The sequence below is a fragment of the Phocoena sinus genome, chromosome 5, assembly GCF_008692025.1.
Source record: "Phocoena sinus isolate mPhoSin1 chromosome 5, mPhoSin1.pri, whole genome shotgun sequence".
Classification (NCBI taxonomy): Eukaryota; Metazoa; Chordata; class Mammalia; order Artiodactyla; family Phocoenidae; genus Phocoena; species Phocoena sinus.
Genome location: NC_045767.1, coordinates 75,737,753 through 75,750,222, shown reverse-complemented (window position 1 = coordinate 75,750,222; position 12,470 = coordinate 75,737,753). Strand labels below are relative to the sequence as shown.

General features: G+C 43.6%; 1 protein-coding gene across 4 annotated transcripts in view; it reads left to right on the top strand.

The window, feature by feature from the left end:
• The window catches only part of KDR (kinase insert domain receptor), a 45,619-nt gene extending 34,452 nt beyond the window's left edge, over positions 1 to 11,167 (top strand). The window contains exons 26-30 of one of the 4 annotated variants that reach the window (XM_032633088.1): positions 357 to 462; positions 1,647 to 1,798; positions 7,040 to 7,139; positions 7,641 to 7,726; positions 9,474 to 11,167. In XM_032633088.1, the coding sequence (XP_032488979.1) occupies positions 357 to 462; positions 1,647 to 1,798; positions 7,040 to 7,139; positions 7,641 to 7,726; positions 9,474 to 9,696 (667 nt within the window). In that variant the 3' untranslated portion in view covers positions 9,697 to 11,167. The other 3 variants (XM_032633089.1, XM_032633090.1, XM_032633091.1) reach the window with 3 other exon arrangements.
• The last annotated feature ends 1,303 nt before the right edge of the window (positions 11,168 to 12,470 follow it).

Sequence of the window (12,470 nt, the reverse complement as noted above, 5' to 3'; positions counted from 1 at the left end):
CACAGGCTCAGCGGCCATGGCTCACGGGCCCAGCCGCTCCGTGGCATGTGGGATCTTCCCGGACCGGGACAAGAACCCGTGTCCCCTGCATCGGCAGGTGGACGCTCAACCACTGCGCCACCAGGGAAGCCCTAACCAGTCAGTTTTTACTAGATGTTGATTTATGATGTTTCCTTTTCGATACACACTTGATGCTCCAAGTGTAGGGTTCTGTGTTTTACGTAGTTCCGTATCCCTCTTTAGCATCTTGGCTCATGGTGGACTCTTTATAAATATTTACTCATTCAAGTGCTTATTGTCAGCATCAGATCAGGAGGAAAGAGGCGGTTAATGACGTCAGTGTTTTGCTTCTCTAGGTACCAGACCATGCTTGACTGCTGGCATGGGGAGCCCAATCAGAGACCCACGTTTTCAGAGCTGGTGGAACATTTGGGAAATCTGTTACAAGCGAATGCTCAGCAGGTTTGTGACCTCCATCCAAGAAGCTTCTACAGAGAGTACTTAGGTGTCCAGGGCTCATCTGCTGCCTAGACCTTCTCATGGCCACCATACTGTCCTCTCAGCCACTGAATCCAAGGAGCCATATTCTTCCAGATCTGAGCAGTAATGCTTTTCTAAAAGTCATAATTACCTTTTTGACAGATGAGATCCTAATTCATAACCTGGGAGCTGATCACTTTTATTTTTACTGATATATATTGTGGTGTCTTCAGAGGCTCTTATAAAGTAAAAAAGCAAACAAACAACAAACAAAACTAAAAAACAAAAAAAACCCAAAACCTAGTTGATCAAGTGAATATCAACAGTGGACAGAATTTCAAGGAATTTTAAATACATTCTTCAAGCAAAAACACATCTGAACCCTGCAAAATTGATGGGTTTTTTTTCCCTCTGTAAAATCCCAGGCCCTCATAACTTCCATTGGAGGATTTTAGACTTGTAGCCTTTACTGTTAGAAAGTTACTTAATCTCCAGTCAACACCTCTTACTACAGTGAATGGAAGTCAATTTCCTCCTGCTTTTCTTTTGAACAGGTGGTGGACAATGGGTCAAATCTATTTTTATCGATAAACCTTCCAAACATTTAGAGGTATCAAATTGCCCTTTATTTCTGTATCAAATTGCCCTTTATTTCTTTCTCTTGATGAAATAATGTTAAGTTCTGCAACCTTTTCTCAGTAGACCCATTTTCCTGAACATTTACTGCTTTTCTTTAGACTGTCATCAGTTTTTCCATTGCCTTGAAGCATAGACACTAAAATTGGATGACATGCCCTTTAAAGGACCCAGCTCGTGTAGATAGGACTATGTGAAGAAACGATTTCTCAGCTCTGTGGAGCTCTGCCTGTTCTGTTGTTCCATCTGTAACCACAACCCGTTTTGTCTTCATTGTAGCCATAGTGCTCTGTGGTCCCCTTACTCATCTTGTTTTTTGTTAGATCCTTTAATATACTTTCATCTACACATCGCTTTTGAGTGCCCTTTTGTTTTTGACAAGCCATTTTTAAAGTTGTCTTAAAGTTTTACGTTCAGATATGAAAGCTACATTCCCCATAAACAAGAAGCCCCAGTGGCCTTTGTTTTTCATAGAAAGGCTCTTGAAGGACTGAAGCCATAACAATAGCACTCTGTGTTTATTGTTTCAGGATGGCAAAGACTACATTGTTCTTCCCATATCAGAGACTTTGAGCATGGAAGAGGATTCGGGACTCTCTCTGCCTACCTCACCTGTTTCCTGTATGGAGGAAGAGGAAGTGTGTGACCCCAAATTCCATTATGACAACACAGCAGGAATCAGGTACGGTCTAAGGTCAACATCCCCTGGGGGAGGGAGCTTCAAGGTCATCTTAGGGAAGGGGATGGAGGAAGGACATCGTATAAAGTTGCTGCATTTCACTTGCACATTCACCCTTTGCCCTGAGAGGTCCTCCTTGAAGAGCGCCTGGGTAGGTGAGTCTCTTTCCATCTGTGGTCCACATTGCTGCCTAAGCTCTTCATTTCAGAATTCTAAGCCCTGCAGCTGCAAATAGCTGGAATGCCACAGTTTGTTAATCTCCAGAAAAAGAGACCAATTTTACAAAGACATCTGTATTTAAATTATCCCCATGTACTCTTTTATTAATGTGAGTTATATGGCTTAGGAAAGATTCAGGAAGGAAGAGTTCTATGCATTTATGAAAACAGACCTTTGCCTCTCTGGCTGGGATACAGTGTGCCATGGGGACGCGTCCTGAGTTTGACTGGGCAGCACAACTTCAGAAGCCCGTCCCAAGTCTGATTTTCAGCATTTTATTTGCATAATGGGACTTCTGGGCTTATTTAAAACACATGCACTGCCGTATTTTCCTGATTTGTAGAGGGTCCTAAAGGCAGCTTTCTTTTTGTTCCCTCCCAGCACCTGTGCATAAGGAAAGAGTTGGTATGGTTTCTACAATATGATATTAAAATTGCCTTTTACTAAGCCTGGGACTGCTTCACTTTGCTTTGTCTTGGGTGTTTTCCTCCTGTAACCAGACCCCTGGCTGCATGAGCCCAGCCTGCCCCTTTGAGTGTGCTGTGGCAGCAGGGGGGACCACGGAGTGCTAGCCTTTGGCCGGGTTGCCAGATGGCAGGTGGGGAGTCACGCAGGACAGTTTGCCCCGTGGACTCGCACAGGGAGGGCAGCAGGAACGCTGCCGTGGGAGAGAAGAAAGCTCAGAGTGGGAAGAAGCCAACTCATAAGCTGTCCATTCCATTTGTGTCAAGAACTTTCAGCATTTTTCAAAGAACTTTTTCTTACCAGATTTTGCCAGAGTTAGGCAAGGTAGATACTATTATCTTTTGATGTAGATGTTGAACGTGAGTGTCAGAGCAGTTACCTGGGGAGAATACAATATTGTGGTTAAAGATCCAGATTTTAGAGTCACATGGAACTGGGTTGGATTCCCAAGTCTGCCCTTCGCAGCTGTGACCTGGGGCAAATTTTCACCGTGACCCAGGCAAGGACACTGGTGTTGTACAAAAATGACGACTTTGAGAATTACATGGTATAATGAGTTTCTAAGTGCCTGGCACCTAGAGAACACTCAATAAATGATAGCAATTAAGTGAGCTGCTTAAAATCACATGGGATGAATCCAGTTCCTCTGATATCTAACTCAGGGCTGTTTTCTCCCATACCAAGGAGGGGGCCTCAAAGAGAAAGAGGAATGAAATGAAAACCTATAGTTCCACCCCAACGTTTAAAAAGCCCTCGTTCGGGCTTCCCTGGTGGCGCAGTGGTTGAGAGTCTGCCTGCCGATGCAGGGGACACGGGTTTATGCCCCGGTCCGGGAGAATCCCACATGCTGCGGAGCGGCTGGGCCCGTGAGCCATGGCCGCTGAGCCTGCGCGTCCGGAGCCTGTGCTCCGCAACGGGAGAGGCCACGGCGGTGAGAGGCCCGCGTACCGCAAAAAAAAAAAAAAGTCCTCGTTCAAGTTCAGCTGGCCTTCTGGTGTGGTAATTATTCCTGAAACACTGTTGCCTTCTGTGTTATCAGAAAGCCATTTGATGGTGAGCTGTGTTCTTTGGGTTCTTCCGTGACCAGGTGGGGCGAGGACCCAAGCCGGCAGCCTCTTGGCTTACTCAGGCGCTTTGCGTGTGGTGCCGAGAGTCAATGAAGTCACATATGTGTAAGAGAAGTGCCAAATGCGATGCTGGATCTGAAACAGGGCTGCCAACATGTATCCCCAGAGGCGTGGACAAATGTGACACCACACTCCCAACACAGGCCTGGCTCCTATTTTCTGTCTGTGATTTTTGAATTGGTCTTTCCAGTCCAGTTTCCCTTTTATCCAGCTGTAATTTGAAAACTAAAATGGAAATTGGAATCTTTTGTCTGCATCCCCACTCAACCCCCTCCACCTTTTTGCCTTTACTAAAACTAAGGCACCACGTTCACATTTTAATCGTCTGGGTTAAAGGAGAGGCAGAATCGAGGCATCTGGACACAGCACATTTCAGTTGGATGCTCTCTCGTGTTCTGCTTCCCTGGGGAAGAGGAAGTGAGGCTGGGGTGCCTCTCAAGGGACTTGTGCCCTTATCTTCCACGTTGCCAGTCAAGGAGAAGAGCCAAGGAGTCTTTCTCACTTGCTTCTTCATAATTTTCAATTTCATTGCATTATGAATAGAGCTGGACAGAGACATCCCCGTGGGAGCCAACCTCCTGATTTTTTGCCCCTTTAAACTATTTTTTAAATATTTGTTCAGCATTTATTTAGAGAAGGGGCTGAGAGATATGTGGGGGAAGGGTGAGGAGGAAGGACCACTAGTGTCTAGACTTAGGTTTGTCTCTAACTTCCCCTGTGGATCAGCTCTGGCCCCAAGTCTGCATGCTTCCTGCAAGAAAACACATCTTAATTGGACTCATCGTTCTTGGAGGACAGTTTGGGGACCATCTGCGGTTGCTCCACCAATTCCCCTGGGAGTTTCGTCTCCCACTCCAAGCAGCTTATCAAAGATTTCTTTTCAATTCTCTCCCAGGGAGAGGTTCTGGCACATAGCTTTTTTTTTTTTTTTTTTTCATTTTCGTTAATTGCTAGCGATGATTTAAATGCTCCTTGTAGATTGATGTCTGGGACAGCCTGCTGGCTAGATTTTCCTGAATTTGGCTCTGATGTTAGACTGCTTGAAATGAAACTGTCCTTTCTGCACCTTTTGTCTATTTTTTTTTTAACATCTTTATCCGAGTATAATTGCTTTACAGTGGTGTGTTCGTTTCTGCCGTATAACAAAGTGAATCAGCTATACATGTACATATATCCCCATATCCCCTCCCTCTTGCATCTCCCTCCCTCCCACCCTCACTATCCCCCCTCCCCCACCCCCCCCACCCCTGCCCCACCGCATGGTCGGTGTACACATGGGAGAGAGCAGGGCTGTGTGCATACTAGGTGCTCAGTAAAGACTTGGACAATCTTTACTTCACTGCTATCTTCTTCCTTCTCCTTCCTAGTGCTTTTCCAAGGGCGTCAATGTGGAATAAGGTAAAAACAAACAAAAACAACCCTGCGTGGGCTCTAGAAACCTAAGTTTGAGCCCCAGTTCTAGCTCTTTCCTCCCTAAGCCTTAGCAAATGGGAAATAATGAAAACCTATTTTGTAGTTTTGTGAAGAGCAGATGCAATGATGCCCATGAAAATGCCTTGTCAACTGTGAAGGGCCGAGCAATGTTTATTATTATTGGGCTCAGCCATCAAGGAGCTGGCCTCTCTAAGGCAGCTGCATTACAGCTCAAATACCTCTGGAATCTGTCCACAGACCGTGTGGGCATCACCTTTCTTTAGTCAGGCTGCTCTTCTTTCTCCTAGATAATTGTAACAGCCTCCCGATTGGCCTCATGGCCTCTGGCCTTACCCTCCTCAACCCAGAGTCATCTTTCTAAAGGGCATATCTGACTTTGTCAATCTCATGCTTAAAATCCTTCAGTGACTGCTCATTGCCCTCAAGATAATAATCCAGATATTCCAGTTATGTGATTTTGGACAAGTTCCTTAACCTTTCTGTGTCTTAGTTCCTCATCTGAAGTTGGGATAATGATACCCACCTAGAGAGGTACCATTTGTAGAGATGCCATGAGACAGTGGTTGAGGAGCATTTAGCACAGAGCCTGGCACGTGGGAGAGTCTCAATAAAGGATTCCTGAATGAGTGAACGAATGAATGAATGACTATGGTACCAGTAATTTTTGGTAACCACTACTTTTAGGGACTGGACTTAGGAGAAGTAGGCTTTTCTCTCTCCTTTATGTCATGTCCTCTTTCCTGTGGAGTTTCCTGAGTGAGGATGTCATTGGTGAACCCCATTCTCTCTTCTTTGTAAGAGGAGGAACCAGCCTCCTGGGGCAGGGGATGGAGATTTAGTTTCCATTATCCTTCTTTGCCCAAATGAGTCCTCTCTTCACTTGATCACCGAAAACACACGGAATATATAATATATCCAGAAGGCCGTCTAAAGTGGGAAGTATGCTGGGATAAGAGTGAAGAGTGAATTTGCTGTCCCTTCCCATGAAAAGGACTTTCCTTCTCTCCACTTGGGCTGGTTTTAACAGAAAATCAGACTCACCCAAAGTCACATAGTAGGGAAGGAACACCCTTAGGGAACAGGTGATGTGTTGTTGTGATGTGACAAGTCCTATCCTTTGGACTCCTGAAAGAAACGTGTACCCTTCGGAATTCAAAGGAGGAAAACAAGCTTTGGTTGATGGTGCATCATTCTTTCTAAGACCCCCTTATCAACCACCAGTGATCACCCCATTCATCCTCCAGGTATCTTTGTGAGTGAGGAAAGGAAAGCTCTTGCCAGTACATTTTAAAGATGGAGCAGTAGGGGCACAGAAATATATTTGTGACTTTCCCAAGTCTGTGTAGTTCGTGGTAGATTTTGAAATAGATAGAATACCTTGTGACTCTCGAACTACACCCCCAACTCTGTGGGCTAACAATAGGAGATTCAGCCCACCTGCCCCTGTACCCATTGCGCCTCTATTACATGTAGAGGAAGATTGTCTCCAGACCTTGCTGGGTTCAGCATCCTTTACTGGAGCTGGGTGAGATTCAGTGAGATCTGCAGGTGTTTCCTCTGCCCATCTTTCATTGACTGGTTGTTCTGTGGGCCTTGTCTAGAAAACTTGCTTAGGAGGTGGCCAGAAAGATGTGAAACACTCAGTAATATGCCGAGAGCTCAGTGGAGGAATCACAGGCAATCAGGAAGCCAAGCAGAAGGCAGCTGACCGCTGAGTCTGCTGTTGTTGTCTTCAGTCCAGCCCTGGATCTCAGAAGTACGATTCAAAGGAAAAGGGGCTCATCTATGCCCCCTCAGTTATATTATACTTTTAAATGGACTTTCACAGGAAATTAAGCCTTCAGTGTGTGCTAGCAGAGAAAGATTTTTGTTTTGTTTTTCTTTTCCCAAAGGATGTTTGAAGGTCGCTATTAAACTTGCGGTTGAAAGATAATGAACTTAGGTATCACTTGTGGAACCTGCAGCCACCACTAAAACATAAATATTTGTTCTTTTGCAGTCAGTATCTGCAGAACAGTAAGCGAAAGAGCCGGCCTGTCAGTGTAAAAACATTTGAAGATATCCCGTTGGAAGAACCAGAAGTAAAAGTAATCCCAGATGTAAGCACATCTTTTAAAAATAGTCTTAGAAATAATACCAAAGGTGAAACATTAGCTAGATAAATATTAACCTAAGCATTAGAGACTTGAAGCCTCATTATAAGGCTGTCCTTGAGGGTATGTGTGATGGGGTCATTACAGCAATGGAACTTATTGGGCGCCCTTGGTTTTTCCATATGCAAAGCCCCTGGTCTAAGGTTCAAGACAATCCAGCTTCATGCCCAATTCCCCTCAAGCGAACATAGCATCATTGTGAAAGAGGGATAGAAACGGGTCTCCTCGGCTTCTTCTTCCTAAATTTCTCTCTTCTTCCAGGCCTGCATCTATTTCTTGGAAGCAGTTACTTCCTTTTATAGCCTGCACGGTTTCTGGCTATGCTACCTTTACCTGCCTCTGCAGAACGTGGGAATGTTGTCTGATAGGTGGGTTAGGAAATCAGTTTAATTAAGTAATTGTTCAGTGTACACAATCAACTGGGCCATCTCATTGTCTCTTAAAAAGGACAACCAGACGGACAGTGGTATGGTTCTTGCATCCGAAGAGCTGAAAACCTTGGAAGACGGAAGCAAATTAGCCCCATCTTTTAGGTAAGGCTCAGCCAAAATAGAAGGACAAATCTCAACAGGAACTTTTGGAAGGAACCTAGGACTTTGAGCGTAGGTGCAGAGTTTTCCCTTTTTGTGTCTTCTTTGGTTGGGCAAATTTGCATCAACCTAACTAATAAAGAATGGAAACAAATCAAACTAATTACCTGGCAAGTCTAAAAAAGAATCTGAAATAAGAGGATTTGGTCAGTTTTCATGAGAATTTATGAATACGAGGGGAATTTTGAGCATATTTACTGTGGTCAGTGGTTTGTGTGGTACTGGCTAAGTAAAACAGAGGTCATTGGATGTGATCCTTAAAACTATGGAGATAGTTAAAATCTTTGTGCACTCTACCCTGAAGGATTTTCAAACTTGAACAGAAACGGGTACACCTGTCTTTATGAAATATAATGGATAAAGAAGCCATTATCTATCTGCGTAAGATACTTAAATCTTTTTGGCTGAATTATTAAGTACTTAATTGTGGGAAAAATGCTGAATTTGGTTTTGAATATTTCTTCCATGTGATTCTGTAGGAATTCGTAGCTGTTTTGAGTAGATATACCTGCTTTTAACTTAACAAGTAAATAAGATTCTGTATTTATAAGAATATTGGGATTCGGAGTAGTTATCTATTTGCTAGCAGGTTCACTCTAGGTGAGAATAGAGAAGACTTTGATCTACTTGTAATCGAACTGTTGGATAAAACGGGACCACCCTTGGTACCGAGTGACGCGCATGTAAAACAAACAAACAGACAAACAAAAAACCCATTAAAATGTGCCATTGTGCCATTTCATTGTCTGCCATAGGCCCAGGATGAGAGACTGTGAGAGCCAATCATATGTTTCGTTCACTGATTCAAATATATTTGTTCAGCAATGAATAGGTACCATGCCATTGTCTGAGACACTAAGCTCATTTTACTGAGGTTGGATTGAAAGAAAAAATGTATATCTCGTCATTTGAAATAACTTTTAAACCATATATGAACACGGAGTTAATAAAATCCTTTTTTTGCAGTTTTTAACATGAATAGCTTGGTAAAACACCTACTAAGGGGGCAAAAAAACCCCACACTTCAGAATGGCTTAAGCTCCACACAGCCTACACCAAGCTACAGAAAGCCTTTTTAAGCTTTTTTTCTAAGCTTGGACATGATTACCGTCTGTCACGATTCCACCGTCCTTCCAAAGAATGTGGTTTTGATGAGTAAAAAGCACTTTTTGACATGTCTGGCTTGATTACACACACACGCTTCGACTTCCTAAGGTTTAAAGTTGCCCAAGAACTTTATTAACACCACCCACGGGCCTTGTAATCCCTTAGCTGACAGTGTGGTGCAAGCACTAGTGGACTTTCAGAGCATCCCAGTTTCGCTCCACATCCTGAAAGAGTCCCTTTGGCTCCTATCCTTGTATACAAACTTGTCAATCTGCAAGGCCATAAAAAGGTTCCACTGGTTGGAGCCTTCACATAACTCAGGAGAACTGCCTTTTATCTCATCTCAGGCTTGAAAGACTTGGACCTGAATAAGACGACTTATCTGAAACTCCAAATTCACGCGAGTACCTGAAAATAGACATTGTCTGAGTGAGGCTGCTATGTTGATGAACAAGTGGGAGGGAGAGGGACTGGTGTCTCCAGGAAGATGCCAGCCCACACGGGGTTGGGAACGGGGTTAGGATAAGATGCAAAAGAACTCCCTTCTCTCTGCCGACTCATTTGGTTGCCATCTCTTCTGCAGTGGAATGATGCCCAGCAAAAGCAAGGAGTCTGTGGCATCTGAAGGCTCAAACCAGACGAGCGGCTACCAGTCGGGGTATCACTCCGATGACACGGACACCACTGTGTACTCCAGCGAGGAGGCGGAACTTTTAAAGCTGGTAGAGATCGGACCGCAAGCTGGCAGTGCAGCTCAGATTCCCCAGCCTGACACTGGGATCACACTGAGCTCCCCTCCTGTTTAAAAGGGGGCACCCACGTCCCCCAGTCCTGGAAATCACATGAGAGGTGCTGCTCAGATTTTCAAGTGTTGTTCTTTCCACCACCAGAAAGTAGCCACATTTGATTTTCATTTCAAAAGCAAGGACCTCGGACTGCAGGGAGGCAGTCCTCTAGGCATTTCCTGAGAAGATGCTTGTGACCCAAGAATGTGTTTGTGTCTTCTCCCGGTGTTGACCTTATTCTTTTTAACATTCATTTAAAAAGCATGTCTGATGCCCCCTAATGTGGGTCACCCCAGGGGTTACAGCAAAAGAAGTTCAAGAAATGGCTTCATCCTCCAAGAAGTAGCAGTACCGGGGAAGCTGACACCTCTTGTAAAACTAGAAGATAAACCAGGCAATGGAAGTGCTTTAGGTGTTGAAGATGGGAAAGACCTTTAGGGCTGAGTCCATCTAAGAAGCTTTGTTTAGGAGATGGGTCCTGAGCCAAGTCTTATGTGTGGGGAATGGATTGATGGAAAGGAAGATGCTGGCTTGCTTTGAGGATGCACTGGAGCCTGCACATGCATTGCGTTGGCTCCGGTGGAGGTGGACATAGGGTCTGTTAGGAAACGTAAAGGCTTCGTACGAGGTGACTGGTTTTAGAAGGTTGCGTGCTCTTCCCATTTGGGCTAAATGAGAGTTCCTTGTGCTGTTTCCGACTCCTAATGAGAGTTCCTTCCGGACTCTTACGTGTCTCCTGGCCAAGCCCCAGGAAGGAAATGATGCAGCTCTGGCTCCTTGTCTCCCAGGCTGATCCTTTATTCAGGACACCACAAAGAAAGGACACTCAGCCTCTCTGTCGCGTTGAAGATTTCTGACTGTGTAAACCAGCTTCTGGTTTCTTCTGGATGAACACCGACATGTCTGTCCTGATGTGATATGTCTGAGCCTTAATGCAGTAGATTCAATATGAAGCTGTGGTGTCCGAGCTTCAGGAAGAATATTACCCTCTTGTTCCTTCTCCCCTCTCCATGCCTTCCCCCTCCCTTCAGTATTTTCCTGACCTCCCAGCCAGTCAGTATTCTAGTCATTTGGCCTCTACACCCTAGTAAAAGCTGATTTGGTTTGTTCACTCTCTGAGTAATTATTAGCCAGATTTCAAAATTACTTTGTAGCCAAAGTTATCACAACTATTGTACTACTTAGACTTTTAACATGTAAAGCTCTTTCTACTGGTTTCTGCCCTTGTTCTTTCCTTTTTAAAAAAGAAAATGTATTTTTCGTTTGGTACCATAGTGTGAGATGCTGGGAACCATGACTATAAAACATGCTATGGCACATATATTTATAGTCTGTTTATGTAGAAACAAATGTAATATATTAAAACCTTATATTATATATAATGAACTTTGTACTATCACATTTTGTATCAGTATTATGTAGCATAACAAAGGTCATAAAGCTTTTAGCAATTGATGCCATTTTATTAAAAAAAAAAAGTGAAAAACTTGAAGTAATCCCTTTGCAAGGTTGTATCACTGTCCCTATCATTTCTCTCACTTCTAGAATGGAGGAGGGGGACTCAGACATCATTTCCATATGGCTGTTCTTTATTTTCACTTGTTCCCTTATTCTTCTTATGAAGGATATCTTCATTAAATGTTTATATACTTTTTAAACCAATAAATGTATTCTTAGTAAAAAAAAAAAATACTATCACAGCTGTTTTGAGGGTAAATATTTCTGGCTTAAATGCTTCTCCCCCTCCTTCGTTACACAAATAATTCACACACACATGCACTCTTGTTAAATTCCAAGCACTTCTGAGATTCTTAAAACATGGACTGAGAGATACCTGATAAATACTCCAACAGTATTTGTGGCTCGCTCATAACCCCTGTGCCTGTTAGAACAGCCAACTGTGAAAATCACGGGGCGAGAGATCCCGAGACAGGTGGCCAGACCTGGCAGTGCAGGGAAGCGTGGAACGTATCTATGGTTTTCAATAATGCTTTACTCTATCCTGGCAGTGTCAGAACCTCAGATCCAACATTGCCATTTTAAATGATTACTTTTGCCTGAATTCAGTGAGTGGAATTATCCAAAGATCACTGGCACCAAAGTGTGGTCCTACTCTTTCTTCGTGGGATTTTTTTTTTATACGAGATTTTGAAACGTTTATATAATCAAAAGATACGCCTATTATTTTTTTTTAATGTCTTCTAGGTTTTTTAATCATATTGATGAAGGTCTTCCCAATTCTAAAATAATGCAAAATCCTAAATTGCCTTCCTTCTTTTATTACATTTAAATCCATTGGGGATTTATTTTTGTATATGGAGTGAGGTAAGGACCTGGCTTTGTTTTCTTCAAGCGGCTGTCCATCATGGCAGCATTGTTTATTAAATATACCTCTTTTCCCCTGTGCTTGGGGAAATACACACTGTACCATTTTTCAAACCCTATCATCTCAACTGAGATATCCTGCACAACTTGATGATGGAAAAGAGGGTGGCTCCGGGTGTGTGTGGTTCCCGGGCACTGCACTTACAGATTGGGCCATTGGCTGGAGTTAGTGGAGTAGGGTCTTCTGACAGATGTTAAACTGTAGGTCACGCCTGGTCTTGTCTCTCCCATTGTTACAGTGTTGTCCAGTAAATGAGTGGCAGAAGAATCTAGGTTATTCAAGATGGAGAAGACCTCATAGACAAACGGAATTTTGTTCATTTTAGGAAAAAGAGATTTTGTCTCTCATAAGCGGCCCCTGGCACTGTTTCCAATGCCAGGAAATTGGATTCATTTGAAACTTCACACTT